At 46.6% G+C, this 26,607-nt stretch overlaps 1 protein-coding gene across 2 annotated transcripts in view; it reads left to right on the forward strand.

The window, feature by feature from the left end:
- Nucleotides 1–21,865, forward strand: part of DDX31 (DEAD-box helicase 31) — a 46,915-nt gene extending 25,050 nt beyond the window's left edge. The window contains exons 17-20 of one of the 2 annotated variants that reach the window (XM_027650025.1): nucleotides 1,142–1,223; nucleotides 7,525–7,636; nucleotides 12,813–12,993; nucleotides 21,490–21,865. In XM_027650025.1, coding sequence (XP_027505826.1) covers nucleotides 1,142–1,223; nucleotides 7,525–7,636; nucleotides 12,813–12,993; nucleotides 21,490–21,628 — 514 coding nt within the window. In that variant the 3' untranslated portion in view covers nucleotides 21,629–21,865. The remainder of the gene's footprint in view (nucleotides 1–1,141; nucleotides 1,224–7,524; nucleotides 7,637–12,812; nucleotides 12,994–21,489) is intronic. The other variant, XR_003528709.1, reaches the window with a different exon arrangement.
- The last annotated feature ends 4,742 nt before the right edge of the window (nucleotides 21,866–26,607 follow it).

The following is a 26,607-nucleotide window of genomic DNA, read 5'->3' on the forward strand; positions in this document are numbered from 1 at the left end:
ACTGTGTAGCTGGTGTCAGAGGTGGATTTTGAGGCTATAAATGAGTTGGAGGGTGAGTGTGTCCTGTGGGAGGTGTCTCTGAGCTTTGACCCAGGCAAGGTAGCCAGGAGTTGGAATGATGTAGGTCTTGTGGGAAAGAGTGATGATGTGACCAGAAGGAAGGAAGGTGTGGGAGAATTGGCTTGATAGGAGAAGATCCTTGGGATTTTGTTGTTATCCTCTGAGTCACTATGAGAGGAAGGAGCTGTGTCTTTACACAGCTTTAGCTCATAATTTTGGGAGCATGGTCTCTAACAGGGGTGGAAACAAATGCATGTAAACAGCAAAGCATTTCAGTCCCTTGAGTGAGGGTTGAGTGTCTCTTATTCCAGAGGTTCTGGAAACTAAACTGGGGGAGACAAGATGTAGGAGAAGAAGCAAAGTAAGTGGAGCACGTTTCCAGCCTCTGTGTTTGTGTGTCACAGTCAATATCTTTCTCACAGTTGCACAACCAACCAAATGCAAACACCTCCTGCTCCCTGCCCGTGGCATCAAATGTACAGTGAAATGTTTGACAACCTCTTGGTTCAAGGTGGAGGTTGCAGATCTTATTCTTTAGAGTTACAAAGCAAATCTACAAGCAGCATTAATGTTATGAGCTGCTTCAACTCTGTCTGGAGTTTCTTTTAGTGGAAAACGTAACCAGATGGTTCCCAGTTGTCTTGGTGCTTCTCAGTGCAAGGAAAGAAAAAATCTGAAAATAATGGAAGTGTAATTAAAGACCTGAATTTTTTCTTCAATCAGTTCCTCTGGTTGAGAGCTGAGGAGACTTTGAGTGAACTGAAAGTCCACCCTCAGTTATTTTGATGCTCTATTAGAACTGGAGTGTGTGTTGGTGACTTACAACACATGCCAGGATTGTGGGTGAAACTGTGTCTCTGTGACACAGAGTGAGTTTAACTGGGGCCAAGATTTCACAGAAGTTAAAATTTGAGGGTTGCTGACGGAGTGCCTGGGCTAAGACTTCATTTATTTCAGAGATAAATCCTTAAGCTGAACATGTAAATCTCAGTCTTTTTGCTCAAGTGTTTCCGGTCTGTGGCTTGTTCCACTTTGTATTTCTAAGTAGGAGAAATAGTAATTTTTGTCTTTGCTGCTTCAGTGTTTCTGAGATGAAGATGGAGAAGGTGTTAACCAGCCTGATGAAAGATGATCGCTTCAAGTTGCACAGACCAGGAAGGAAGGTGAGTTACTCTGCTGATTTGGAACTGCTCCAGTTTTCATTTACCGGTTAAACACCACGAGTATTCCTGCCTTAGCTTCTTTATAACACGAGGATTGGTACAGCCATGATGTCAGGCAGTCCAAATAATTACAGAACTGCCTTATATCACAATTTTCCAGACTTTCTTGTCCCCAAAAAGCAGTTGCTTACTAACTCTTCAGCAGTTATCTTTGTAAAAAACAATAAAGGCTTCTGGCTGCAAAAGCTTAGGGGTTTTCCCCCCCCCCCCCCAAATGTTTCTGTTCTTCCTGGGTTTTCTGCACTAAAATACTGTTGGAGATGACAAATGGCACTAAACTTCTCTGAAGAAATAAGGAAAATGTATTTGGTGATGTGTTACATGGGTTTTTTTTATCATCTATATTTACTTGGAGCCTAAACCAAAGCTCCCTGGGTTGTCAGGCACCTTTTTTATTGACTTGGACCAGCTCTGGGTCTGCCTTCAAGCTGCTAATTCACAGAATTCAGTCATTTGCAATTGATGTCCCGGGCGTTGCTGCATCCTGGCAAATTAAATCCTCCAAGAACCCTCATTTTGAATGGAAGTCAAGAATGTGTCAGGCATGATGCAGCAGCTCTTTTTTTCCCTCTTGATGCTGTTTTCCCTGCTCGTGCTCTCTGTTACACCGTGGATGAGCCGCCTTGTTTCCCGGGGATGACTGTGGTGTTCTTGGTAAACATGCTTTTGAAAGATGTTCAGTGTTCCTACACACCCTGTGTCTCACAGAAAGCCAGATCTGAGCTTTCTGTGCAGCTCTACTTAAAGCTCTTTCCCACCACTGCACAGTTTTTGGCTGAAATCAGCCTGTAAATGCCTATATTTTAAATGCCTGGATCATGCCTAGGATGACCTCTTAACTCAGCAAATATATAAAAGTTTAGTTGTGCTTTGTTAATGCAAAGAAATTATTTTAAATGGTTCTTCTGTGTGTAAATACTTTTCTCCCAAATGTGCTTATAGGGGGGTAACTTTGGGTTTCCTCTGGAGAGTTTTTCACCAATTATATTTATGCAGAAATTGCACTTTAAATTTGTTGCTGATGTTGGGCAGAATGTTATCTGCTCTGGGCTTTAGGACAAATGTTCTTTTCATGGAAAGCGGACAAAAAAAAAAAAAAAAGAACATATTTTGTTCCAGGAAATTAAGTCTTGAAAAGTGGCAAGAGAAAATGCCTTTGGAACAGCAATAAAAACCTAACAAAAAACCTACTTGCTCCCAAGACTGCTCAAATTGGTAATTCAGTCTGCATACTTAAGCATAGATTTTTTTTTTTTTTTCAATACTCTACTTTTGGCTTTCCCCTTTTCCTTCAACAACTATAAACCCAAACCCTGTTTGAAAGGAGCTGTTGCCCTGGTTTGGCTCAGCTGTGCTGCTGGGCAGGCCCTGCCATGGCAGGTGCTGCACGGAGGTGGCACAGAAGGAGCTGCTTCCTTTCACTTGCAGTCAAAGGTGGGATTAAATTCCTCTTTTCCCTCTGACAGTGGGACTGTGCTGTTGACTTCACTGGAGCTCAGACATATCCACAGTGGCTGTAGGAGGGTCTTAATCTGCTGCAGGAACTTATAAACGCAGAATAACCAATTTTTGTGTGACTCAGAATCTGAAAGGACTGGGACTGAGGAATGGAGTTCATGGAAAAAATTCTGTGTCGTTTAATAGGGATGAAACTGCAGCAGTTCTGTCAATATAAAATAGACCCCACCAGGAGTTACCTGGGAAAATGTATTAAATACAATCAAGATTCATTCTGTTTGTTAGCTGTTTTACTGCCATCAGGGCTCTGTGAGTGGTCAGCAGTGCTGCCTCAGAAGGCTGCAGGGGCATTTTCCAAGGTTTGATGAGGGTTAATCTCTATCAAATCCTGTGAGTTTGCCATACAGACAGTGCAATAAGCTGGGAATGCAGTGGGACATTGCTTGGGACAGAGAGGTGTCACAAGGAACTGAGGCTGATCCAGTTGTGGTGTTGCCACTGGAGAGAGTGTGAGCTCTGCTGATCAGCTCTGCATGCACCGAGTCATGTATATATTATAGGTGCACACAGGAACCTCATTATGATGCTCTTCAGTTCTCATTGCCTCAACTCAAGTCCATTATAAGTACCACGTTGGAACATGTATTTTTTGGGCTTCTGTGTGTGCAGCCAGGGAGCAAGCTGAAGTGCCTGTAAAATGTATATTTTATATTTAGGTATATAAAATATATATGTGGCTATGTCTGGGCGTGTGAATGTTCACCTGCCTACAAAGAGAATAAATTTGATCTTTCAACTTTTATGGAGGGGGGCAGGGGGACTTGGTGAGTTCTAGAGAAGGTGTGTGGAGGTTAGTAAAAAGTTGTTATTAAAACAAAATCCTTCATTTTGTTTTGAAGTATAATGGAAGCAGGAGATGTTACAGCCAGGCTTTTTGGTGGCTTTTTTCTTTCCCCTATCTCCTTTTTTTTTTTTTCTTTTTTTACTGTTTTAGAAATGAACTTTTCTATCTCAGTCTGGTCTTACCGTGTCTCAATTCCTTTTTCATTATCATATTCTTTTAATGAAATCAGAAGTTTTCAGTACTTATCTCAATCTCTCAAACCTAAAACCTGCCATCTTTATCACTGGAAGTTTCCTTCTTCTGACAGAAATACCTGTGTGTTTTCCTGGTGGAGTTGGCATTTGGGGGAGTTTTCCTGATGTCTTGAACTGGTTAAATAATGTTGCACCCAGACTTCTTCCTTGCTTCCCTTCTTTAAAAATACTGTAATTCTCCACAGTCATTTTGCCAGTGGTTCAGGATCTCTCAGAACAGGATTTTAAGGAATCACAAGGTAGAGAAAGTTCTCCTATCCCACTATTTCTCCACAGTGGCCATAGTGCTGCTGTTTTAACAGATGTAACTAATTTAGGTGGGGAGCAGATCAAGCAAACCTCTGGGGTAGGCTTTTATCTTGGAAAAACGTGTAAGGGTCTCAAATTAATTGTCCTGTTCATCCAAAGCAGGATACAAGCAGGATTAAAGCTTGCTTGTGTGAGTAAAGCACATGGGATGGTTTCCCTACCCTTCCAGTGGCACTGGTTTATTTGATCTGTCCAGACACTCACATCGTGGGCAGGTTTTATTTTCACAGTTTGCCTCTGAGTCAGTTTTAAATTTAGATTTATTTTTCTATTATTATTATTGGGGTGTTTTTTTGGGGTTTTTTTTAAATGAACCTCCCTGGAAGGCAGGAATCAAACACAGGGGGGTTTTTTCATGCCCATTAGGGTGCAATTTTAAAATGAGGTCTGTCTCAAGGGGCTGAAGGGGATAAAAGGCAAGGTGGAGATGGGAGGAGGGGAGAAGCTGTTTTCTGAGGACATTATGTTTCCTGCCATTTGCTTTGTTTTTTGTTTATATCTCTTGGACTGACCTCACACTTTGGAAATTATGCACCTACTTTTTTATCCCTCGTTTTTGTCTTACTTTTTTTTTTCTTTTTTTTCTTTTTTTTTTTTATTTTCCCCCAGCACCAGGAAGAAGAGATGCCTCATTTTGAAACCTAAAGGGGGGAATAAGAAAAGTCCTTTGTAATATATTGCCATATTATCACTAAATCCCCTGACAGTTGTGACACAGAAGCAAGTCACCTGTCACTTAAGCTTGAGGTCTCTTTAATTTTCTCCTGGAATTCGCACCAGGCTGTCTTTAATTTGAGGCCTTTATTGGAATTCTGAAACCTTTCTGCCTCCCCGGTGCTCAGATCTATTCTGAGTGCTGTTACAGAATGTATACAATAACCAACACAGGGATTCAGAGGGGGCTGAAGCACTGTTTATTTAACACTCTGGAGGGATTTTCGTGCTTATTCGGTCCTGGCTACCCGGCTTTCAATATCGCTTTGACAACCGTTATGCCCTTCTCATTAATTTTAAACAGTTAAAACACAGGAAAAAGAGAAAAAGTTTTCATTATTAAAGTGCTTTACTTTTTAATAACAGAGGATTCTGTCCGCCAGGGGAAAGGGCAAACCTCACTAATTTCACATTCATATTAAAAAACGCTGGGAAGGTGACACTTTGTGCTGCCAGGAGGCTTAACAAAAGGAGAGGGATGGAGGCAGGAGGAGCAGGCGGGGCGGGAAAGTTTTATGTTTCACGTCAGTGGAAACGTGTTAGTGACAACAAGGAGTGTCCACTTCGGGGAGGCACCTCCACTTGGCCTTTATTAAACCCCTGCAGAGGCCCCTGAGCTGGAAACTGTCCCAGCTGAGTAACGGGCACAGGTTAACTCAGACTAAAAGGCGTCTGTGAAACGTGTCCAGAGAAGGGCAGCGAAGCTGGGGAAGGGTCTAGAGAGTAAATCATGTGAGGAACAGCTTGGGGGGCTCAGCCTGGAGAAGAGGAGGCTCAGGGGGGACCTTTTCACTCTCTACAACTCCCTGACAGGAGGGTGGAGCCAGGTGGGGTTGGGCTCTGCTCCCAGGGAACAAGTGAGAGGATGAGGGGAAATGACCTCAAACGGTGCCCGAGGAGGTTCAGGTTGGACACCAGGAAGAATTTCTTCATGGAAAGAGTTGTCGAGCATTGGAATGGGTTGCCCAGGGAGGTGATGGAGTCCTCATCCCTGGAGGTGTTCAAAAAATGACTGATGTGGCACTCAGTGCCATGATCTAGTTGACAAAAGTGATGGTCGGTCACAGATTGGACTCGATGATCTTGGAGGTCTTTTCCAACTTAAATGACTCTGTGAGCTGTGTTGTGAGTCTTTCTTGAGTGGATCAGGAGACAGATAGCAGAGACCAGAAATCTGGGAGCCTTAAAATACCCACAGTTTTCTTTGGAGATGCAGATGAACAGTTCCAGGTAGCGAGTGAGCAGGAGCTCCAGGCCCCAAGCGTGCTTGCTTTGTTGAATAACCTGGAAGCTTTGGGTTCCAGAAAGGGGACTGTGGAGGGGATTTAGACCACGTTCGAGGTCTGTCTGTGGGCACATTTGGTGTTGGGTATAGAGTGGCAGATTTGGTCAGCAGAACATTTTGTGTGGAGTTCCAGCAGCATTGCCAACGATCATCAGGGTTTGTGGTGTCACTGTTGTGGCTCCCCTGGACTGGCAGCAGTGCAGGGCTGTGAGGGAAGGAGGGGTTTGCAGCATTAACATGCAGATCTGTCAGAGAGGGACAACAGGATTGTTACCTTGGCACAGGCCTCCTCCAGAATCCTGGGAGCTGGATGTTTGTTGTCAGTCAGCCCTGGTCAGATGAGGGGGTTGACTGGTATCAAGTTACTGCCTTGGATCTGGCACCGTTAGACTTTGGATGCTGGTTCCTGTCTGAGGAGTATTTGAGAACTGTGGCCCTTTTCTGGGAGATCCATGGATGCCTGGCTTTGCACTTTGCTGTCAGCTTTCCATCAAAAATTCACTTGTTTTCTGGTCCATACTTCCTTTCTCTGCCTGGGTACCTTAGGGAGAGAGGCAGCCTCTCTTCTCCTCCCAGTAACAGCTTGCTCCCAGGAATGTTTGTTTTCCATTTCCTGAACTGCATCCCTCAGTCTGATCCCAGGAAAGCTTGGGCACGTGCAGAATTGCCCTTTTTGGTCTGAGGAAGTTTATTCTGTCATGCCTTTGGTGTCTTCTTCTAGACGAGCCAAATGATGGCAGTTCCAGTCAAGTGGGATGAGTTGACAATGAGAAAATACCATGTAGAAATCAGTGAAGGAATTAATCAGAAGTTCATTTAATTGCCTTTGTTCACAGGTACTGAATTTGGTCTCTTCTCTGGAGCTTGGGGGTAAATGCAGATCTCATGGATCTCCTGCCCCACAAGTCCCAGCAACAGTCCAGGTGTTTTGGGGAAGTGCACAGGGGAATTTGCAACATCAGCCTAAAACTGTTAGTGTAGAGTCTGGGAGAAGTTACTCCAAATGACTCCAATGGAAACAAGGAGTGGGATCTGGCCTGTTGAACCTGGAAGAAAAATAAAAAGAGGAAAGGGAAAAAAAAAAAAAAGAAAAAAAGCAAGGGAGAAAGATAAAAAAAGATACGTGATAGATGTTAGAAAACACAAAATTAAAACTGATTTGCTCTCCCCACCACACAGCCCTCACTGGCTGCTCTGACTTTAACATCTTTATCTGGATTTTTTTTTTTTTTTCCTCTAGTAATATTGAGAGGATTACCTTTGTTGGCCCCTGGGTAGTTACTGTGTGATTTTACTGTTATTAAATCTATTGTAAACTGCTTCATTATTCCTGACTCAAATTCTCTCTTTCCTCTAATCCTCCCGCCTCCCTGGTAGAAATCCTGTGGCACCAACCCTCAGGAAGTCCGGGAGAGGGCCACGGTCCTGCAGACCAAATTTGAAAATCACGTTCACTCCAGCGAGGGGACGGTCCGGTGGGCAAAGAAAGGTCAGTGTGTGCTTCCTTCCAGCTATTCCAGGAGGGCTCAGATGAGCTGCCAGCCTTTTCTTCTGGGGAAGAGCTTCAGGGAAAAGGCCTGGAAGAAACATTTTGGGGCCGCTGGGCTCTTTAGGGGGTTGAGATGGGCCCAGAAGGCTTTGGGATGATATTAAATGTTAATTTCTTGCGTTCCCATATTACGTGCAAATGGGATTTAATCTCGGCTTTTGATGGGATTCACTTCCAGGGGTCTGACCCAGTTGCAGGAGTGAATGGATTGTGTGTGTTGTGCTGGGAAGGGAATGGGTGACTTGCTCCACCACATCCTGGTGCAATTCCCGTTGGATGCCTTCAGTTCACACCAGGGATGAATTTGAAGCCTGTAAGGCAGGATGCCTTGGGAGCAACTCTTAACAGGCAGGGGTATAAGAGAGGAGGTTGTTGTGTGGGATGGGAGGATAATGAGAGAGGGCAACAGCTCAAGAAGGCAGGAAGACAAAAAAACTGGGGTGGATTTAATAATTGTAGTTACATGGAAATCTGGGACTTGATCTCCCGTCTTTGCCAAGCAGGATGCACAGCAGTTGTCACTGAGCTGTGTAAGACTCTTCCCTTCTGCCTCTCAGTTTGGAAAATTCAGAGGAAGGTATATATGAGAGAAAGATCAAAAACTTGCCAGGGATGTGGTAGGAAAATAAACACTGAGCAGTCGCCAGAGAGGAGCCAAAAAGGTGGTGCAGGGTGGGCACCCCTGTTCCATGTGCTGTTGTGTTTGGAGTGGGTGCACCTGAGAACTTGAGAGCTGTTGTGAGGGGAATATGGGAACCCCAGAGCTCCTTGGCAATTACTTGGAATTTGAGTTATTGAGATGAGTCCACAAAACACAAACTATGTGAGAGACTAAACCACTCTTGCTCACAATATTTAGGACTAGAGCCTTTCCCCTTTTTTGAGTCTTCTCTTCCCACATGTCTCCCTTCCTGATTGTTTTCTTTTTTACCTCATTTGTCACTTTGATCTGAGTCAAATTCTCCTCTCTCAGCTTGAGTAGAAGTCCTGTTATGTCAGTTCTGCAGCATTTCCAGTTGAGAGGGGTCCTGGTGAGATGGATTTTAATGGTCTGCATCATTTCTGTTTGCCATTCTGTATGCACATGCATACAGGTCTGGTGCAGGTGTACCACGTGTGCTAAACTACTTAAATCACTCTCTGAGGGGTCTAAAACCAAATGGGGAAATTGGCCAATGTCTGGAGAAACTGGAGAAGGGGAGACTGTTCCAAGATAAAAAAATTATCTGGAGTCCTGAGAAGTGATTGTTCAAGAGGTCAAAGGTGCTGTTTTTTTCCTGAGTGTTGTACTAACTTATTAGGTGATGACATAGCAGCATAATTAAAGCAGCTACTGGGACTGCCTGTTTACCCCAAATTAATGTGCAATGCTTTTAATGATGTGTGGCTGTGCTGATGGGCAAAGTATTTGAAATTCTGCTGTTTTACTCTTTACTCTCTCTCTGCCACTGCAAGTCACTGGGCTGATTTCTCACCCCACCTCCAACTGGTGCAGTGCTGATTTTAGTCCCCTAGGGTTTTGAAACACCTTTTTCCTACAGTGAAAGTGTTGGAGACTTGCTACACAAGCAGCTTGCACCCATTTTCAGGTGTGTTGTTCTACTTGCCTAGTGTAATTACTTTCATAGCTTTTAAATCCACAGTCTCAAAGTATGTGGCCAATATGATCATAGTCCTTCATTCTGCATGGATGAGCTTCTTGCTGCTCTCCTGGGATTTCATATACCCCATGCAAACTTCTAACCTGAGATGTCTGTGACAGGGACAACCACTGTGGTCCCACCTAGAAAACCTCAGTGGTTTCTCTCTACACAGAGAGTGTCACTGTGTGTGCACACACCCACCCACACACACTTGTTGCTGAGCTCAGCATTAATAACTTCTTGAGCCACAGACAAGAAGTGTAGAGAACACATCAGGAAATGCTGAAATGGTGTGCATCCCATTTATCTTGCAGAGGAGCACTCCACCTCTTTTTCCAACTCTGCTATCTGCATATGCAAATTTTCCACTGCTGAGTGGCTTCCATAAGCCCCCTCTTCCTCCCCTCTGAGCCAGGCATCATGAATAATTAACATGGCAGCTGGCTTTTGCTTTCATGGCAGACAATCAATTGGAAACTGTGCCAGAGATGCATTTGTTTCTCTCTCTTTTCCTGCTTTTCCCCATTTTCTGACCCAGTCAATGTTAATAAGCAGTGTTTGCTCTGCAGCCCTGCTTTCAAAAGGCGAGTGGCTCCCTGCCCACTCTCCCCTTCTGGCTCGGGGTCCCGTGGTTTTCACACTCAAATGGAATGGTTCAGTGAAGGTGCTGCCCTTCAGACTTGATTGACTGATCAGCAGCAGTGAGGTGGGTGGGAGGAGGGGTCTGGCTGGACCCTGCTACTTGAAGGATGAACTGATCAAGTGTGGAGCCCCTTTTGGGAAGTGGGGGATTCTCATCCGAAGGGTTGTGTGGTGACAGGCGCTTCCTTTTGGAGCTGTGGGGACAGACTGAGCTCAGGAGGCTGTGATCCTTTGTGCTCCTGAGAGTGCAGAAAGGGTAAGGAAGCGAACCCTGCTGTCCTCCTCCATGTTTCCCAATTTTGCAGCCAATAGTTGAGCATTTTGCCTCATCCTTTCTGTCCTCAGCACTCGTGTGTGGAGAGGGACAGCAGAGTTGCAGGATTCCACTGCTGGGGCACAGTGCTCAAATCCATGATGGGTTTGGTGAACCCTTCCCTCCTGTTCCCACTCCAGCAAAGTGCCTCCTGGTTTATCCTGTGGCTGAGGCTGTGCCCTGGGGCCAGTGCTGGGAGCTCTCACCTGGGAGCACAGGGAACAGGTTATGTCACCTGTCTCACTCTCATATCTCATTACCCTCTTGTCCTCTGGTTAAAAGAACAAACCAACCCATCTAAACCCCCATCATATATAGCACCTTTTTTTTTTTTCTTTTTTCCTCTGACTTTCCACACTTCCACTTCCTATAGAAAGATGGGGATGCACAGGTGGAAAGGACTAATCTAAATCCATTCTCTTACATGAGCCCAAGTCTGAATCCCACCCCAAGCCAGTATATGTTACCTTAGACTCATGTTGGTGTGGCAAAAACTGTAACAGCTCAGGCAGTTTGCTCCTATGACTTTAAGATGAGGAATCCTTTACGTGAATTATGGCCTGACCAGCACTGTTACCAGTCTTTGTGAGTTGTTTTTATAAAGCTCTGTCTCTTTGATCACAAAATCATAAAAGAATTTGAACTTTAAAAAAAAAAAAAAAGCTTTTAGTATCTGGCCACTCTAATTGCACATAAAAGCCAGAAAACATGACTCTGACAACACTGAGAGGTCTAAAGACCTGATAGTAAAGATTTTCACATCTGCAAAGGTCTTCATTTCAGTCTCATGGGTGCTGTAATGAACATCAGCAGCTCTGAGCTCCTGGGGAGTGAAGCAGTTTCCTGGGCTGGGGTTTTGACCTGTTGGTTCAACTCTGGTTTAGTGTCCTGCAGCATTCCCTGACTCAGAGCTGGGTCTGGAAGATGCCTGTCAGGACTTTTTGGGAAAAGGGGGACCTTTGACACTTTGATTATTTAACTGATCTGGGGAGTTGGTATCAGCAGCCTTTCCTCTCTGCACGGCTGTGGGAGCTGAGCTCAGCCTTCATAATAACAGGATCTGTGGTACCCACCATTCCAGATGCTGTGAGACAGAGCAGTACTGGCTCCGATGGGACTGAATTCAGAGCAGGAGCAAGTTCCTGTTGTTCCTTTTGAAGAGTTACACCTTCTCACAGGTGAATTTGACCAATAACTTTATGAAAAAAAAGCAGCAGAATAGGGGTTTTTGAAGGCATTTGAGCTGGTTTATAAGCCCTCAGCAGGATGGCCTTCAGAAGAGACACCGAGACAGAGTATTTGGAATTTAGCATTCTCTTTTTTGGGAAAACACAGGTCTCTTGGTGCTCGGGTGCCTCTGAAAGAGGAGTTTTGTGAAATTGGGAAGAAGGTACAAAAAACTCAATCTTTTCTTCCCATCGATTGGGAAAAGGAGTTCGCTTTGCTCAGTAAACAGAGCTTTGATGGATTCCCTGGGTCCTTCCAGGAGCTGATCTGCTAAAATGACATTTTTATTACTGTTCATAAACTCCAATCTCCGGCTGCTGCCAAGAGATTAGACATAAGCTGTGGGCAAACTTGCTGGTCCGGTGGCTCAACGGGCAAGGGCAGGAGAGGTGAGAGTTTAGAGCTTGCTGCTGCCAGGAGTGAGAGGGAGAGAAAGAGGCAGGTGCTGGTTGGAGTGAGGGCTTGGGGGGACACAGGAGGTTTAGCAAGCAGGGGAGCAGCAGGGGATTGAAGGGAGGCATTTTCTGAGCTGTAGAGTTTCCTTGCTGGAAGTCCCTCTATTCCCAGAGCAGAGGGGACAGCCTGGGTGGAGTGAGCGTTCCGGGGAGGAGCAGAGGTAGTGCTCATATTAGTGGATGATTGTCTTTAGAGCAATGAGCCCTGAGGGGAAGGGCATTACAGGAATATAAAGATGTGAAGGGAAATTTGCACACAGTTCTATTATTTTTCCCTTTTGAGAAGGTGAGCTCTGTTCTCAGTGTGCTGATGAGTCAGGAAATCCATCCGGCTCTCAGATATTTATAAGGGACTAGCTGGTAACTGGTGAAAAATGCATGGACTACTGGGACTCTAATATCAGAGGAGCCTTCCTGTGCCATTTCCATGCTTCTCTTTCCCTCTCTTCATCCCTGTATCTCTATTTCCTCTCTCCCCTCCTCTGTAGCCATTCATTGTCAATGACTCTTATGAGACGTGCTACAGACATCACCTTTTTGGGCTGAAGGGGCCTCCTTGCAGGAGGCAAACCCAATGCAATTTAATGTGGCTTTGTTTCAGTTCCTGACACCTCTCCAGCACCCACATTCTCCTTTTGGGATTGTACTATTACTATGCAACCTTCACAGATTTTTAACATGCCAGCCTTTCCTACCAGCTGCTGACCAGAAGGTGTCCCAGAGGACAAGACCGATGTCCTTTCAGCTGGAACAGCTGAATCTTTAAGTGTATATATATAAAAATGCAACAGCAAACAGAATTCATCCCTTTTTTTTTTTTTTTTTCTTCCCCTCAGCACTGCAGTCTTTCCTTTGTGCCTATACCACCTATCCCAGGAACCTCAAGCACATCTTCCACATCAAGTCTCTCCACCTGGGTCACGTGGCCAAGAGCTTTGGCCTGAGAGATGCCCCCCAGAACCTGACTGCTCTTCCAACTGCAGGCTCAAAGAAGAAAACCAAGCCAAGACCAAAAAGGTGAGCCAAGCTGAGCTGGTTCCTGAGCCAGGGAACACCACATGACACACTGTGGTGTGCTTTGCTCCTCAAGGTGGTTGTGCCTGCTCCAGGAGTCGAGTGTAAATCAAAAGGCAGATCTGCTGGTAGAAATGATCCTTCTACAAACCTGTGCTTTGCTCCCTGTAGATTCAAGTAGTTCTGGCAAAAGCATTTCTGCAAAATCATGTGGGATCTTCTCCCAGGAAGAGTCTGCAGCAAACTTGGAGTTAGACCTCCGTCCCCTCTGGTGTGTGCACAGGGATGTTCCTGGGTAATCCTATTCTCTGTAAGGAACTGGAGACTCCCTGATGGAGGAGCAGAGCCCTAAATCCTTTTCTGTGCTTGAAAGGGAGCTGAAGGTGCTCAGTACATCTGATCCTGGCTACTCTGGGTTGGTTCCACAGGACAGATAATCCTGATATTACAAAGTTAAGGACGTGCTCTCTTCCCTCAATGGCAGGGTGGGAACCTCTGGCTTGCCAGTAAAATCACTGCAATAATTCAAAGGGGGAGAATATTTTTTCTTTTTCAGCATCAATTGTGACTCTTTCCATGTAATTGTTGCTACAAACTCTGTTAGCAAACGTTAGCTGTGCAATTAAAGCACTAATCCACATAATTGTTCCTGGGCTGGTCACATCTCCTGCACATGTACATATCTCGTGGAAAAAAAAAATGCAAGGGGAAGGGATTTTAAAATAAAAAGTTGGAGCCTGCATTGTCCTGCTTTCAGAAGCCACCAGGGACAGGCCACTGCTCTGCCTCCTGCTCCAGCTGACCCTCCTCAGCAGATGGGCAACAGGATGGGAATGCCCCTGTGAGCAGGGGATTTAACGGAGCTTTATTTCGGGAAGAATAGCCTGATTAGCTGATAAAGAGCATGTAAGATGGTATGGGGTGGGCTTTGATGTCTTGCTGGCCCAGCAGGGTGTCAAGCTATGACTGACAGTAGCGTGTCACAGGATTACTTGGGCTGTAACAATGCCTCTCTCTGTTCCTGTGATGTTGCTACTCTGTTAGAGCTACTTTTTCCCTTGTTACAAACCTCTTTTAGACTCAGGTTCCTCCTCCCCAAGTCTTCATCCCATTATAGCACAGACAAGCTCAAGATACAGTAGGTAGTTTATGCACAGGATGTGTGGGGTTGGGGGATGTGGAGGTGTTGGAACAAATGGTCTGAGAGTGATTTGAAAGCTGATTTGCACGTGGATCATATAATTGCAGCTCAGGGAAAGTGGGCAGACTTTGCTCAGGTTTGTCAGGGCTCAAGCTCCAGATTTCAAATCCAGGAGCATCTGGAAAGTTAAGACCCTGCAGAAGCAGCCAAAGTTGTGATGTGCAACAATTGTTCCTGCCTGCGAAACTTGTTTCTAATCAGCTTTCTCTGTGTGTGCTTAAAAAATTAAATAAAGAGAGAGAATAAATTAGTATTTATAGGATAGTTTAGAGAAAGTGAATATAGATTGACATTCAGTCTCCACTGGCAAAAATCCAAGCTAGTGCTGTTAACTTAGAGAATTGCTTTTGATTTCACACTGACAGAGCAGAAAGCAAAATTCAGCCTGCCCTTTAGAAGACAAATGGGTTTTAGTTGTAAAATGCAAGGCTTGAAATTATAACAGCACAGTCTCCAAGCAATCTTTTTAATTATATTTCTCACGTGATACTGTGAGTGCTGGTTGTCCTATTACACATTGTCTCCCAACACCCGATACTTGTTTTTGATCAGGCTGCTCACTAAAGCCTCATCTCTCAGCACCTGCCTAGAGAATAAAGAACAGGCAGTCCAGGGTGAAAGTGGGGTAAAGGCAATCGTTAAGTGTTTCCTTAAGAGGACAAAGAAAACTTTTCATTTCTTTTGAAGTCTCCTTTTGTGCTTCACGCCTCCTTCGAGAGCCTGCTTGGGGAAGGTGAGACAGCAAGAGGGAGCAGCCAGGTGTGTGATGTTTCAGTGCTGAAATGTGGGAGCAGCCCTCTCCTGAATGCCCATGTAAACTTCCATGTATTTTTTAAAGCTCTTTGTGCAAACCACCTGGCCCCTTTGCCACGGTGGGTCTTGCAAAACCCAGTCTGAAGAAGGGGAAAAAAATAACAGCTCATGACATTTGTGAAAAGTCAAAATGCTGTGTTTAGGTGAGAGAGGAGCACACGAACCAGATACTGTATATTGAGTTACAGTACATCAGCTTAGTAAGTGTCTGGGCTCATGCTTTTACTGCAGGGTGGATGCAAGGAAGCTGATCCCACTTCCATTGAGGGATTAGCTGTCCCTCGCTCGCTGCGGAGGAGCAGCGTGCCGAGGAAGTCGCTGACATGCCAGATAGACACGTCTTTTGACTCCCTCACAATGCAGATGCCAAAGACCTACTGCCATTCCACCATGCATCCCTGTGCTACTCAAGTCTTTTGCATTTTTGGATCAGTGGGCTTTTATGGGCTTCTGTGGCGACTGATGGTCTGTTTTCTCCTTTTGAACTCGGCCCGGTGTGTGCCCCCAGAGGGTTCCACTGCAACGAGGAGTTCCAACTTAATTTGCCTTCTTTGTGAGTTCAAGCCATTACAAAGAAAGAGATGAATCTTTAAGTTCAATATAATCTGTGAAACTCCTTACTAGAGGAATCTCTGATGCCAGAAACGCTCAGAAAGATTGAGTTTACTTAAAATAATGTATTAGCTGCTACAGCACATGCAGAAAGTGATATAAAAACTAAGGTAAAAATTCCTTAGTTTAAGGGATCAAGAAAAGGTGTCCAGGGTGCTTCTCCAAGGTGTCCAAGGTGTTTAAGGGCATTTATGTACATCGTTATTACAGTACCATTGCTCTGAATATGGAGGTCAGCATGGCCTGAAGGTTTTGGCTGCAAGATCATTGTTTTAATTCTTTCTTCAGCATTTAGTGGTCAGATAGAATTAGACAACTCCTGGGAAATACACCTTGTAACCCTGTGTGTCCTCCTTTGCATGGCCAAGGCAGCAAAGGGTGAAAGCTCGTAGGCTTTTATCTTCTCTCCCACCTCATATCCTTGATTCCACTTTTGAACATCTTGGCACTGACAATTATGGAAAGACTAATGCAGGGCTTGTGACTCAAGGCTGCAGCTGGGCCTCCCTGAACAACAATTGTCTAATCATTAGAAGCAGTTTGCCTGCCAGTTTTTACCTGCACATTTAGAGCTTTCTTAATATCACTTAATTAGTCAAAATGCAAGTTTGGAATTCTGCCCACTGGGAATTTCTCTTGGTTTGGGCATGCTGCTCTAGAAAGCCAGACTGGAGCTCAGGTAAGAGTGTGTATCCATGGGCTGGAGTGCAGATGGATCCAAAAATTAGAGTAAGAGACGTGGCTGCTGCAAAAGGAAACATCACCATCACTCTTCATTAAGGCAGTTCAGGGACACAGATGAGTCCTGTTTACCACATCATGATGTTATAAAAAAGTCCTGTTATGGAATTAAAGTTTCATAGTTGTAAAATCCATCTGATTGTTATCTGCACACCACAGTGCCCTTTATTACTGTCCTGTTCCACCGTGGCCACAGCACAGAGCCTTTGTTCCATCTCTTAGCAAGCAAATAGTGCTGGAAAACCTCTGTGCTGTGTGGTATGCACCAAAAATTACCTCTCTGCAATTGAAATATATTCTGTCCTTTAGGCTGGGAAAGAGCCTGACAAAAGCAAGAATCCTGGGAGGTTTCCCAACCTTCCAGTGCTGCTTTTCTTTTTCCATGGGGTGACGACCGAGGGATGGTAGTGAAAGTGAAACTGGGGGTTTGTCTCTTTGTAGCTGAAATACAGTTGACTTCAGTAGGGTGAGGTGGGCTTTGCTGTTCAGCACACCCTGGCATGAAGGCCACCCTGCTCTGGGTGTTCTGGAACAGGCTTGGTGCTCATTCTGGCTGGGTAATAATTTTCCTCAATCTTCTCAAGCGTCTGCATCAGCTGGGAACAGAGGACCTGGGCCATCTGTTGACCTGTCGAGAGCAGTGTAGGATTGCTGATGGATTTCTTACCCCCACTCTGCAAAAACAACAGCAGAAAAACCAACCCAAACAGGGTTGCATTGGCTGCAGATGGTTCATCCAACACTATAAGTAGAAAAAGCAGGTGTTGCAGCAGCCTTGGCCCAGAGGTAACCCAGCTCTGCTGCTGGCACGGTGTCAAAGAGCTGTTGGAGATGCTGTCAGGCAGATTGATAGTGCAATCCAGGTTGAAATGTTTTCTGATAAATGAAACAGCCCACTCCTGTCTCCTCCAAAGACACACCATGAGCTCTGGGGCCGTGCGTCACGACTTCCTACTCCTTGTCCCTCATCTGGAGCAACTGGGGAGCCTTTGGTTGCTGCAGATGCTGGGAGTTGGTTAAAGGTCACCACACTTGCTGCACTGCATTGCAGCAGCATTTCACACAGCTCAAGACAAAGGAACAGGCAGCGGTGCCAACCAAGTTGAGGGAGACACCTCTAACAAGAAGCTCACTCACCACTGAGGTAAAAAGATGAGCAGAGGTGTCTTCTGAGCCAGCAGATGATACCCAAGGAACCCTTCATGTGTATGTGCCACTACTGTGGCATGAAGGAGTTTTTGGCTTGCTTGTCATTCAGCTCTCTAATGAAGCAGATGTGCCAGTGCGACACACATATTGGGATTTTGAAAAGAACTTGAAAAATGGTGTCATACTTGTCCCTTTTCTTGTTGTTGTTACTTGGTCCCTGCCCACCAAAAGGTTTTGAGTCTCCATATCCAGGATCGTGGTTTGCATATTGTAACAAATGAAATCCAACTAAATCAGGTGAAACCTGATCATCCTTATGATCTGCTCAGGAATGCTTGGGAGATAAAGGGAGTGTTAAATAGAAACAGAACAGTTTGTGTGTGCTGTTCTTCGTCTTTCCTCTGTGCCTTGGAGCTGTCCACAGCCTCTCAGCTTTGTGGAAAACATCCTCAGGGCTTAGTTCAGTGTGTTTGGTTTTTTCCTTTGCCACAGTACAGTCTCTGTTACTCCACTGTCTTGTTGTTGGTGACTGTGGAATTCAGTGGATGGTGTCTTTGGAACTCACAAAGCCATCGATCACCCAAGGTGTGTGGAAGTCACAAACTGAGTGTGTTAAGGTGATGCCTGTAAGTTGGGTGGGACTTCTGTGGTCAGTTGGTATCGTGTAGCAGAGCAGGAGACAGTTGGAGACAACAGGGAGAATTTCATACTCATCACCTGTGCTGTTTTCACCCCTTGTGTTTTTTAGGTTTGGGTTTGGTTTTTTTTCATGATGTGAAAAAAGATTTACTGCAAATGTCTTCTGAGATAATTCTGTATTTAGCAAGATTCATGAGTTTCTCATGTTTAAAGAGTAAATAAATTCATTCCTCCAATTTTCTGGAGGAGGACAGAGCTTTTTTTTGCCTTTAAAACTTTGTCTCTGGCCTGGTCTTTTCCAGACTTTCAGAATCTAACAAAGTCATCCAGGGACAATTTCTCTGTTGTCTCTGCTGAGGCTCTTGCTACCACCTTTTGTGAGGTTGCAGCTTAATTACAGATGTGCTCAGGCAGCTCTAAACCGAGTTATGACTGTTTCTGTCTTATTTACCCCCAGTTAATAAAACTCAGTATACTCTCATCTATATGAACACTCCTTTAAGCACTGCTGAAATCATGGCACTGTAGCACTTTGAGATGGGTCAGTCATTAGAGAATCTTTTTTGCCCTGTGACTTCCCAGTAGCTGCCCCACCCAATTCAGTGCAATTCCCCCCCCAAAGATTGCTGTGTTTGGAGGGAGGGATTTAAAGGGTGGGGATTTCTCTGCCCGTTATCAGCATGATGTGTTCTCATTAGGGCTCAATATGATACCTAGACATGAGATCACAGACAGAGATGCTGACAATCCATGTGTTTATCCAGTGATGGGAACATGGGTTCTGTCTCTGTTGCAAATGCATCTTACATTTGCAGCCTTTCTGTGAAGCTTTTTGCCACAGTATCCAGTGTCACCACACAGCTCTCCTGAATTATCATCACTCCAGCCTTCAGGAGCAGGGAAAACGCAGCCATCCTGGGTTAGGAGGTGGGAGAAGAGACAGGGAAGCCAAAGAGATTAAATACTTTGCCCAGGGATGCTCTGGGGGTGAGTAGTAGGGTCTCCCTCTGTTCTCCTGGGCTTTGTCTCATAACCACAGGGCACCGTTCCTCACCAGTGTTACCTGGAAGGCTCTGGCAGAGCCCCAGAGACTGTCACCAGCTGAGCAGAGAGGGGAATTTACAGGTTTACAACAGGAATCAGGATCCAGCCAGGACTCCTGACCTGGTGCCCTGGCTCCACACTCTTCCTGGTGTGCTGTCACTGCAGGCTGTTGCTGTTGCCTGTAGCTCTTCCATCTCGTGGTTAAACGGGGCCTTGACAGCTGCTTTTCTTCTCTCAGTGATCAGCACAGGTTCCACAGCACAACTCCATTGATTTTCGTGGCCCAGGGTTAGAGGGAGAAGCCTCCTTTTTCCCTGCATCCCTGCTTTTCTGTGTGCAGCTGATCACCTCAGCAGGGGGTATTGATTTACTAATTGGGCAACGATTTCACCTGATTGATAATAAAGTGTCAGACAACCCCCCTGCTGAGCTGCAGCTCAGCCCCCGTAGCTACTGGTGGATTCCTTGTCCTTTTGCAGCAGATAGTTGCCTGTTGTTAAGTAAACTGTTGCTTGGTAACCCTGGAATTACTGTAGTTAAAGCTTGGAGACACAACCAGAGTGTCAAACAGGAACTTTATGCAGTGATGGAGGGGCCGAGCAGAGGATACACCTGCCCTGGCAGAGCTGGGCTGGTGGAGGGCACACCTTGGCCTGGTGCTGTTTGTGCACCCACAGGCTCCCTCTGCACTGCAGCCACTTTTGAGGTGTTTATGTCCTTTTGCCTTGGTTTCTGTGAGTTCAAACTGTGTGGTGGCCGTGGGTCTGATTTCTCTGGCACGTCCAGTCTCCAGCCCTTCTGTGAATGCAGAGCTGGAATGTTTGATTCGTGTGAGAATGGAGGCTACAGGGAATGTAGCAGTGTCTGTGTACTCCAGGCTTTCTGTTCTAGGGAAAACTTTCTCTGGTAACCATCACACCATCCTTCCTATCATTCTGATCCAGCCTTCCAAACCCACCCCAGCCATGAAACCTACACAGGGATGGAAAGCAAGCTGTGGAAAGGGGGCAAGGAAATCCCTCCGACAGCCAAGAGTTTGCTCCCCTTGCCTTCTTCGTGTGCTTGGCCTGCTGAATGGGTTGATCTGTTGCTGCAGCCAAAAGTTCTTCCTTCTCCTGCAATCCCCAGCATGGGTTTGGACACCTGAAGGAATTATGAGGCAGTGCTGTAAGGTGTCAACCTTTAGGACTGCTGAGGTCCCTGTGTTGTCACCAGAGCATGTTGGTGTGGATGTGGGGCTGCTCTTTCAACTCCCTGGTGTTTAGAGGGACAGACTGATTTCTATTCACTTCTCTGAGATCTGTTACAGGTCCTTTTTAGGACCAGCTGCTCAGAGAGGTGCACCCTGGAAGTGTCCAAGGCCAGGTTGGACTGGGCTCTGGTTGGACCTGGTCTAGTGGAAAGTGTCCCTGCCCATGGATGATCTTTAAGGTCCCTTCCAACCCAAACCATTCTGTGATTCTGTGACTATAAAGAGGAGAGTGTCCAATACCTGTGGACACCCACTGTGTCCAGGAACATGGGAACATGGTAAGGAACAGCAGGTCCTGCACCCAAGAGATCACAGGTTAGATAAGTGAGGGCAACAGCAGCAACCAGGACCAGATTTGCCCAAGGTTATGGCTCAGGACAGTGGCAGAACTCGTGGTGGAAAAATGCTGAGTGGGTTTTTATATTTATAGCTGGCAGTTTAGGGCTACAGAGAGGTCCATGTTGGAGTTCAGGGGATGGGCTGAATGCAGCTACCCTTGCAAAAGGCAGTCTCTGGAGGGGTGGCTGTGAGATGCCTGTGATGGCTGCAGGACCCTGCAAGGAAAGACTCTGTTGGGTTGAGACTCCTGACATTTTCTTTTTTTTTTTTTTCCCTTGTTTGCTTTCCCTTGTTTTCAAGCTCTGGATTTCAGCTCTGTTTATAAAGTGTTTCCATTGTTCAGTGTCATGAGGCTGTTAGGTTTTTTTATTATTCTTATAATTTTCAAACTGCTGTGTCACCTAATTCATCAGCCTTCAGCTCACAAACCTTCCCTCCTTCTCCCCGCCGCCCCTGCAAGAGCATTTGTACAGAACAAAGGCTTGCTTTTAAAAACGGCGTGATATTTTGCCACCTTTGTGAAAACCTGTCACAACAATATCTAATTTTGCATGAGACAGAATTTCAAATCAAGCCTGGAGAAGAGGAAGCTGTTCCTTCGCTAATGCGCAAATGTCACTTTTCGGCGCCGCCGCTCCAGTCGGTCCCACCCAGCGGGGAGAAGGGAATCATCTAATCCCTCCTCTGCTCTTCCCTCTGCTTTTCCCAGGTCTGACCTGCTCAAGAAGACCCACGGCAAACGTCGCCTTGCCGAAATCCTGCGCTCTGAATATTCCAGTGGGATGGACACCAAGGTCAGGAGGAAGAAAAAGCGGAGGAAACCTGGCAACCAGCAGATTCCAACATAAGCCAGGACCTCCCAGCCACTGGCTGTAAAACCTGCTTGAGTGCCTCAGCTGGGGGGCAGGGTGACCTGCCAAACCAACTGAGGAGTGTTTCAATTTATCAGGCAAATGTGGGAGGGATCTTGGGGACCTTGGCCTCCTCCCCTTCATTCCATAGGTCCAAATGGAATCGAATCCAGGCGTGTCCTGTTGTACTGCTGCAATTAAACGTGGCCTCCTGAAGATGTGCCGTGTTTCTAAGGTGGTTTTTGGGGGGTTTTTTTGCAAGAAAAATAATTTTAAAAAAGGTTAAATATGGTTTTCAGAGAAATGTGATGTCTGTGTAACATAAGAGTGAGACGACTGTGGTCACACAGGAGGTGCTTTTCTGTTTAAAGACCTGCAGAAACGCTCCACAATCCCTTCACTTGCTATTTTGAACCTGGTTAACAGTCGTGGCAGGGGAGCACGTTGGAGAGGAGAGGCTGCCCCTTCCCTGTCACTGTAAGGGGGCACTTTGCTCCTGTCTGAGGTAACAAAGCCACTGGGGCAACGTCTGTCCCTGGGCAGGAATTTGCCACCTGTAATGAGGCCGGTGGTGGGATTGTGGAGAAATGACACGTGGTCCCTTTGGGGCAGAGCTCATGGGCACGAAACTTCATGTCAAAACTTCATGTCAGGCGTTCCCAAACTCCTGAGTTTGGGAACAAACGTTGTCACTCTGGGAAGGAGCCGGTGTGGAATCCAGCAGTCTCCAAACTTCTCCTTGCCTGCAGCACATTGTCACACCTAATTATAGAACGCAGAGGGTGTATGGAATGTCTCACCTCTCTGAACATTAAAGCTTTGCTGGTTCTTGCTAACCTTTGCCAGTAGTAACCCAGCCTTTTGGGGTTCTCTGCCTTGCCTGGGCCTATTTTGAGCACATCACAAGCTAATGGATTTCTCTTCTTGCTTTTCCCGTTTGCCATCCCTCCTGTTCTCCTCAGAGAACTGGGACACTGAGAAAAGGGATGCAGGATGGCCCCAAATGTGCTGAGACTGGTGCTTGTTCACCATTGCCCAGTGTGTGAAATGGAACCCAGACTCCCCTTGGAGTTGGTGAGGTGTTGGGGAGAGCAGGTGCCCCCAAAATCCTGCACTTCCAAACTCCCCCGGGTGAGCACCCACCTCCCTCTCCCTGAGTTCCTCACTCTGCTCCTTCCAGCACCCCCTGTAACACACACACCAAGCAGTGCACAGGAGAAAACACTGCAAACCCTGCCAAAACACAACTCCTGCTACCTGCATGTGTCTTCCTTGAGAGGGATGAGGAAGGGCAGCCCACCCATGCCCCAAGCCAGGTACATTTAATGCAGAAGCAGAAAGTGCTCAAACAGTGGCAATTTCAGATGTCACAAGGAAGAAACTACTGAAAAAGGAGTATAAGCAGATGAAAATGATGCCTGCTTTGTGAATGCAGAATTGAGGGCACCTACTTTGGGCTGTAGTGAGTCATACAAAGGATTGTAGGAGAGAAGCCATCAGTCCCAAAGTATTCAATTTCTGAAGTGGATGTAACTTTTTAGAACCAGAATTTTTTTTTTCTCCCAGTGGATTATCAAACATACTGATTTCACTGTGATACTCTTTTGAACACTTCAGAAAGAAGCTAAGAAGGCTCCAGTATCAAATTAACCATGGTTTTGCAGAGAGAATAAAGTTACCAACATTCATTAGATTAAAATAAAATAAGAACAAAGCTCACCTGATTTTGTTATGAGAACTATTTGGAAGAGCAATCAGATTTTAAGGCAAATGTCAACTTAAACAGAAAAGAAACGCCTGAGGATGAAAATGACTCAGAGTGATGCAGGGAGTGCAAGTTTGGGAATGATCTTGTGCATGAGGGGAAAATATGTGACCTTCTCCTGGCTGACTGTCATGTAGGAACTAATAGGGACTATTGGCAAATTCATAACAGTAGGAATAAAGGCCAACAGCACATGGGTGAGAGACATCAGGAAATCTCATTGCTGCCTGCGTTAACTGGGCATGGAATGTTACAAACAGTTATGATGAATAGTATGATTTTTAAAAAAGGTAAAATGCCTTTTGCTTTCAGCTTCACCATCTTTTAGCAGATAGAGCTGGATTACTGGTGTGATTAAGGAAAGGGAGAGGAAGAGATTGTTAAATATGAAAGAAAATGTGTTAAAAGATACGTACATGCACCTGGAGTTGAGTTTACCTGTAATAAACTGGAAGGCTGGTGTGCAAAATGTGTTTGAATTGTGGCTGGGTGGGCAGAATTTGATTCCTTGTTTACACTTGGGCAGCTCTAGGTTGGCTCTGAGATGGCTTTACCCCTGTGCACCACTCAATTCAGGAAGAACCTGGTAGGTTTGGAGTTAATTTGTACTCAAATCACCTCTAAATTGAGGCAGGGCAGGGTGTGGTCCTTGTGGTGGGGCAGGATGTTCCTGTGCATTTTCTCAGCTCTCTTCTGGTTCTTTGTCCTTTACCTGTAGAAGGAACCCACATCCTCATCTCCTCTGCAACTGGAGCATCTTGAGTTCACACTTCAAGGCTTTGGATTAGGAAAAAGCAAGAAGGTCACCTTGGGACAAGGGTCACAGTTAAACACCCACTCCCAGGGTGTAGGTCAGACACAAGACATAACTCCATAACTAAGCAGGGTAGAAAGCAACAGAACCTCCTGCTTGCAGTTTGCTTTCTCCACAAACCTGGGAAGAGGGCAGGAAAAGCACCTGTGTTCTGGGCTTTCCATTCTGACATGGTTTTGTTTGGTGTTCGGAAGAAGCCATGAAATATCTTGGCTAGAAACAGTTCAGATTTCAGTGAATTTGTGTGTTGGCATGTTCAGCAGAGCAGCTTTTGTTCTCTCTCTGTTCCAAGGGTGGTGGTCCTGGTTAAAGCTGTGTCAGGAGGGGAGGAAGGTGGACCTTGAGCTGGGTAAAAGCCCAGAAGGAGTTTGAGAGCCAGGATTGCCTTTGGTCCTGGCAAACCCCCTGCACTATCTGGTCTGTGTGTTGGATCCAGAGCTTGACAAACCAACCACCAGCAGCCTGTCTGTTGGACTTTGTACCCTGGGAGAAGTCGGTGGAGCAGAACTGGTGCAATGCTCCAAAGGTTTCCTTCGTGGCACTGGTGCTCCTTCTCAGCTGTGCCATTTTTACTGCTTCATCTGATTTCAACCCAGCACAGCCTGTCCCACGCCTGAGGCCTTGCCAGGATCCAGGATCGTGCCTGCCTGGCACTGCCCTCTAGAAACAAGTAGTTTCCAACCTGGTCAGGGGCTGCTGTAGGTACAGGAGCAGTGCTGGTGGGTTCTGCTGTAGGACAGTGGGTCTTATCTCAGCCCCTGGAGGTGAGGTTGGTCCTTCAGTGACTTTTGAGGCTGCTGAGATCCTCCCACGCGAGATGCTGTTCCTGTGGCAAGTGCAGTGCTCTGAGAGCCTGTGGTGTCTTCCCTAAACTGATTTATCTCAAAGCTTGCCTTGCTTGACTCTGCTTTGAGATCTCCCTGGAAGCGACAGCTCCAGCCCTCGCTTCCCCTCTGCTTTTTCTTTCCCAGCCAGACGTGGCACAGCCATTCCCCCTTCCCAGAGAGGAGGTTTCCTCAGGGCTCTGCCCCGCTCTCTCCTTCCATCCTTGTAACACGAGCCGGACTCAGTCACTGTGTTACAGCGTTGGCTCAGTCCCGCCGGTACAGGGAAGTTTCCAGCTCCTTCCAGATGTGAAATGGCAAATTTAAATATTGCAATTACAAACTTGTAACGAAGCCTTGTACTTCGTTAATGTAAGAGGAGGAATCTGCCATGGCTACAAGGACAATTAAATATTAGAGAATGTCTTTGATTCACATTCCTGCTGTGTAAATGGGAGGAAGGTTGCTGTATGCTCCTTGCCTGCGCGCTCACAAAATGAAAAGCACACCCACTGCAAGTTGTCCTTTGATAGATTTTTAATATGATTTTAAAGAGTTTTGTTTGGCCTCATTCTTATTCAATGAGATTAATTTAAAGCACTTATCCCCTGGGTTTAAGTCAATCCATGTAGGATTTGGGACGGGGGGTTGTTGCCCGGGGAGGGGGTTGTTTGCAGGCCTCTCTGAAAGACTCCTTTCCCACTTCATTAACCGTGAGCTGGGAGCGACCCCCCTTCCTCCTCCTCCTCCTCCTCGCCCAGCCGAGGCCCGGGGATTTACCAAACTCCCCCATTCACATGCAAAGGACCAGCACCGTCCACAAAGGCCGGGGGCTCTTTCCCCCAGGCGTGGCTGTGCATTTGGCCGAGCCGACAATCCCCCTCCCCGCGGGGCTCGGGGGGTGCCGGGGCAAAGCCCCCGGGACGGAGCCGGGCCGGGGGCACCGGGCTGGGACCCGGCCCCGGGGAGGGCGATCTGTAGGGCCTGTGGGTGCCGGGGGGGGGGGGGATATGCTCCTCAGACAGGCGGGCCGGGGGAAGCGGAGGGGCCGGGGGAGCGGCCGGGGGGACCCGCAGCCCATCTGTCGGCTCCCCGAGCCGAGGAGCCGCTGCCCGGCTGTCCCGGGGACCAGCTGCCGGGCCCGCTGGCCGCGGCCAGATGAGCGACACTTTTAAAGGGTGGAAACAATCCATTTTGCAAAGCGATCATTTAAAGCACTTAGGCAATTATACACTTAAGATTAGCGTCATTAATTCGCTATCGCCGCGCCGGGCAGCAGCGCCCCGGTGCCCCCCGACGGCCCCGCGGCCGGTCCCGCATACCGGCACTGGGGACACCGGGGGGACACCGGGACCCGGGGAGGGGGGCGAACCCTGCCACGGGAGGTGGGAAAACTCCTCTTTGCTCTTCCCTTTTCCCCTCGGCGGCGGCTGCTCCGCCAGAGCAAACAAGCGGGAGGGGGAAGAAGGGGCCGGCGGAGGCGAGACCCGTTTGTTTGTAAAGAAGTTTTATTTCCACATTTAAAAAAGGGGGGAGCGGGAGCGGCCGCGGCGCCCCGAGCGCCCCCCCCCCC

Source organism: Corapipo altera, unplaced genomic scaffold (assembly GCF_003945725.1).
Source record: "Corapipo altera isolate COAL_440 unplaced genomic scaffold, ASM394572v1 268, whole genome shotgun sequence".
Classification (NCBI taxonomy): Eukaryota; Metazoa; Chordata; class Aves; order Passeriformes; family Pipridae; genus Corapipo; species Corapipo altera.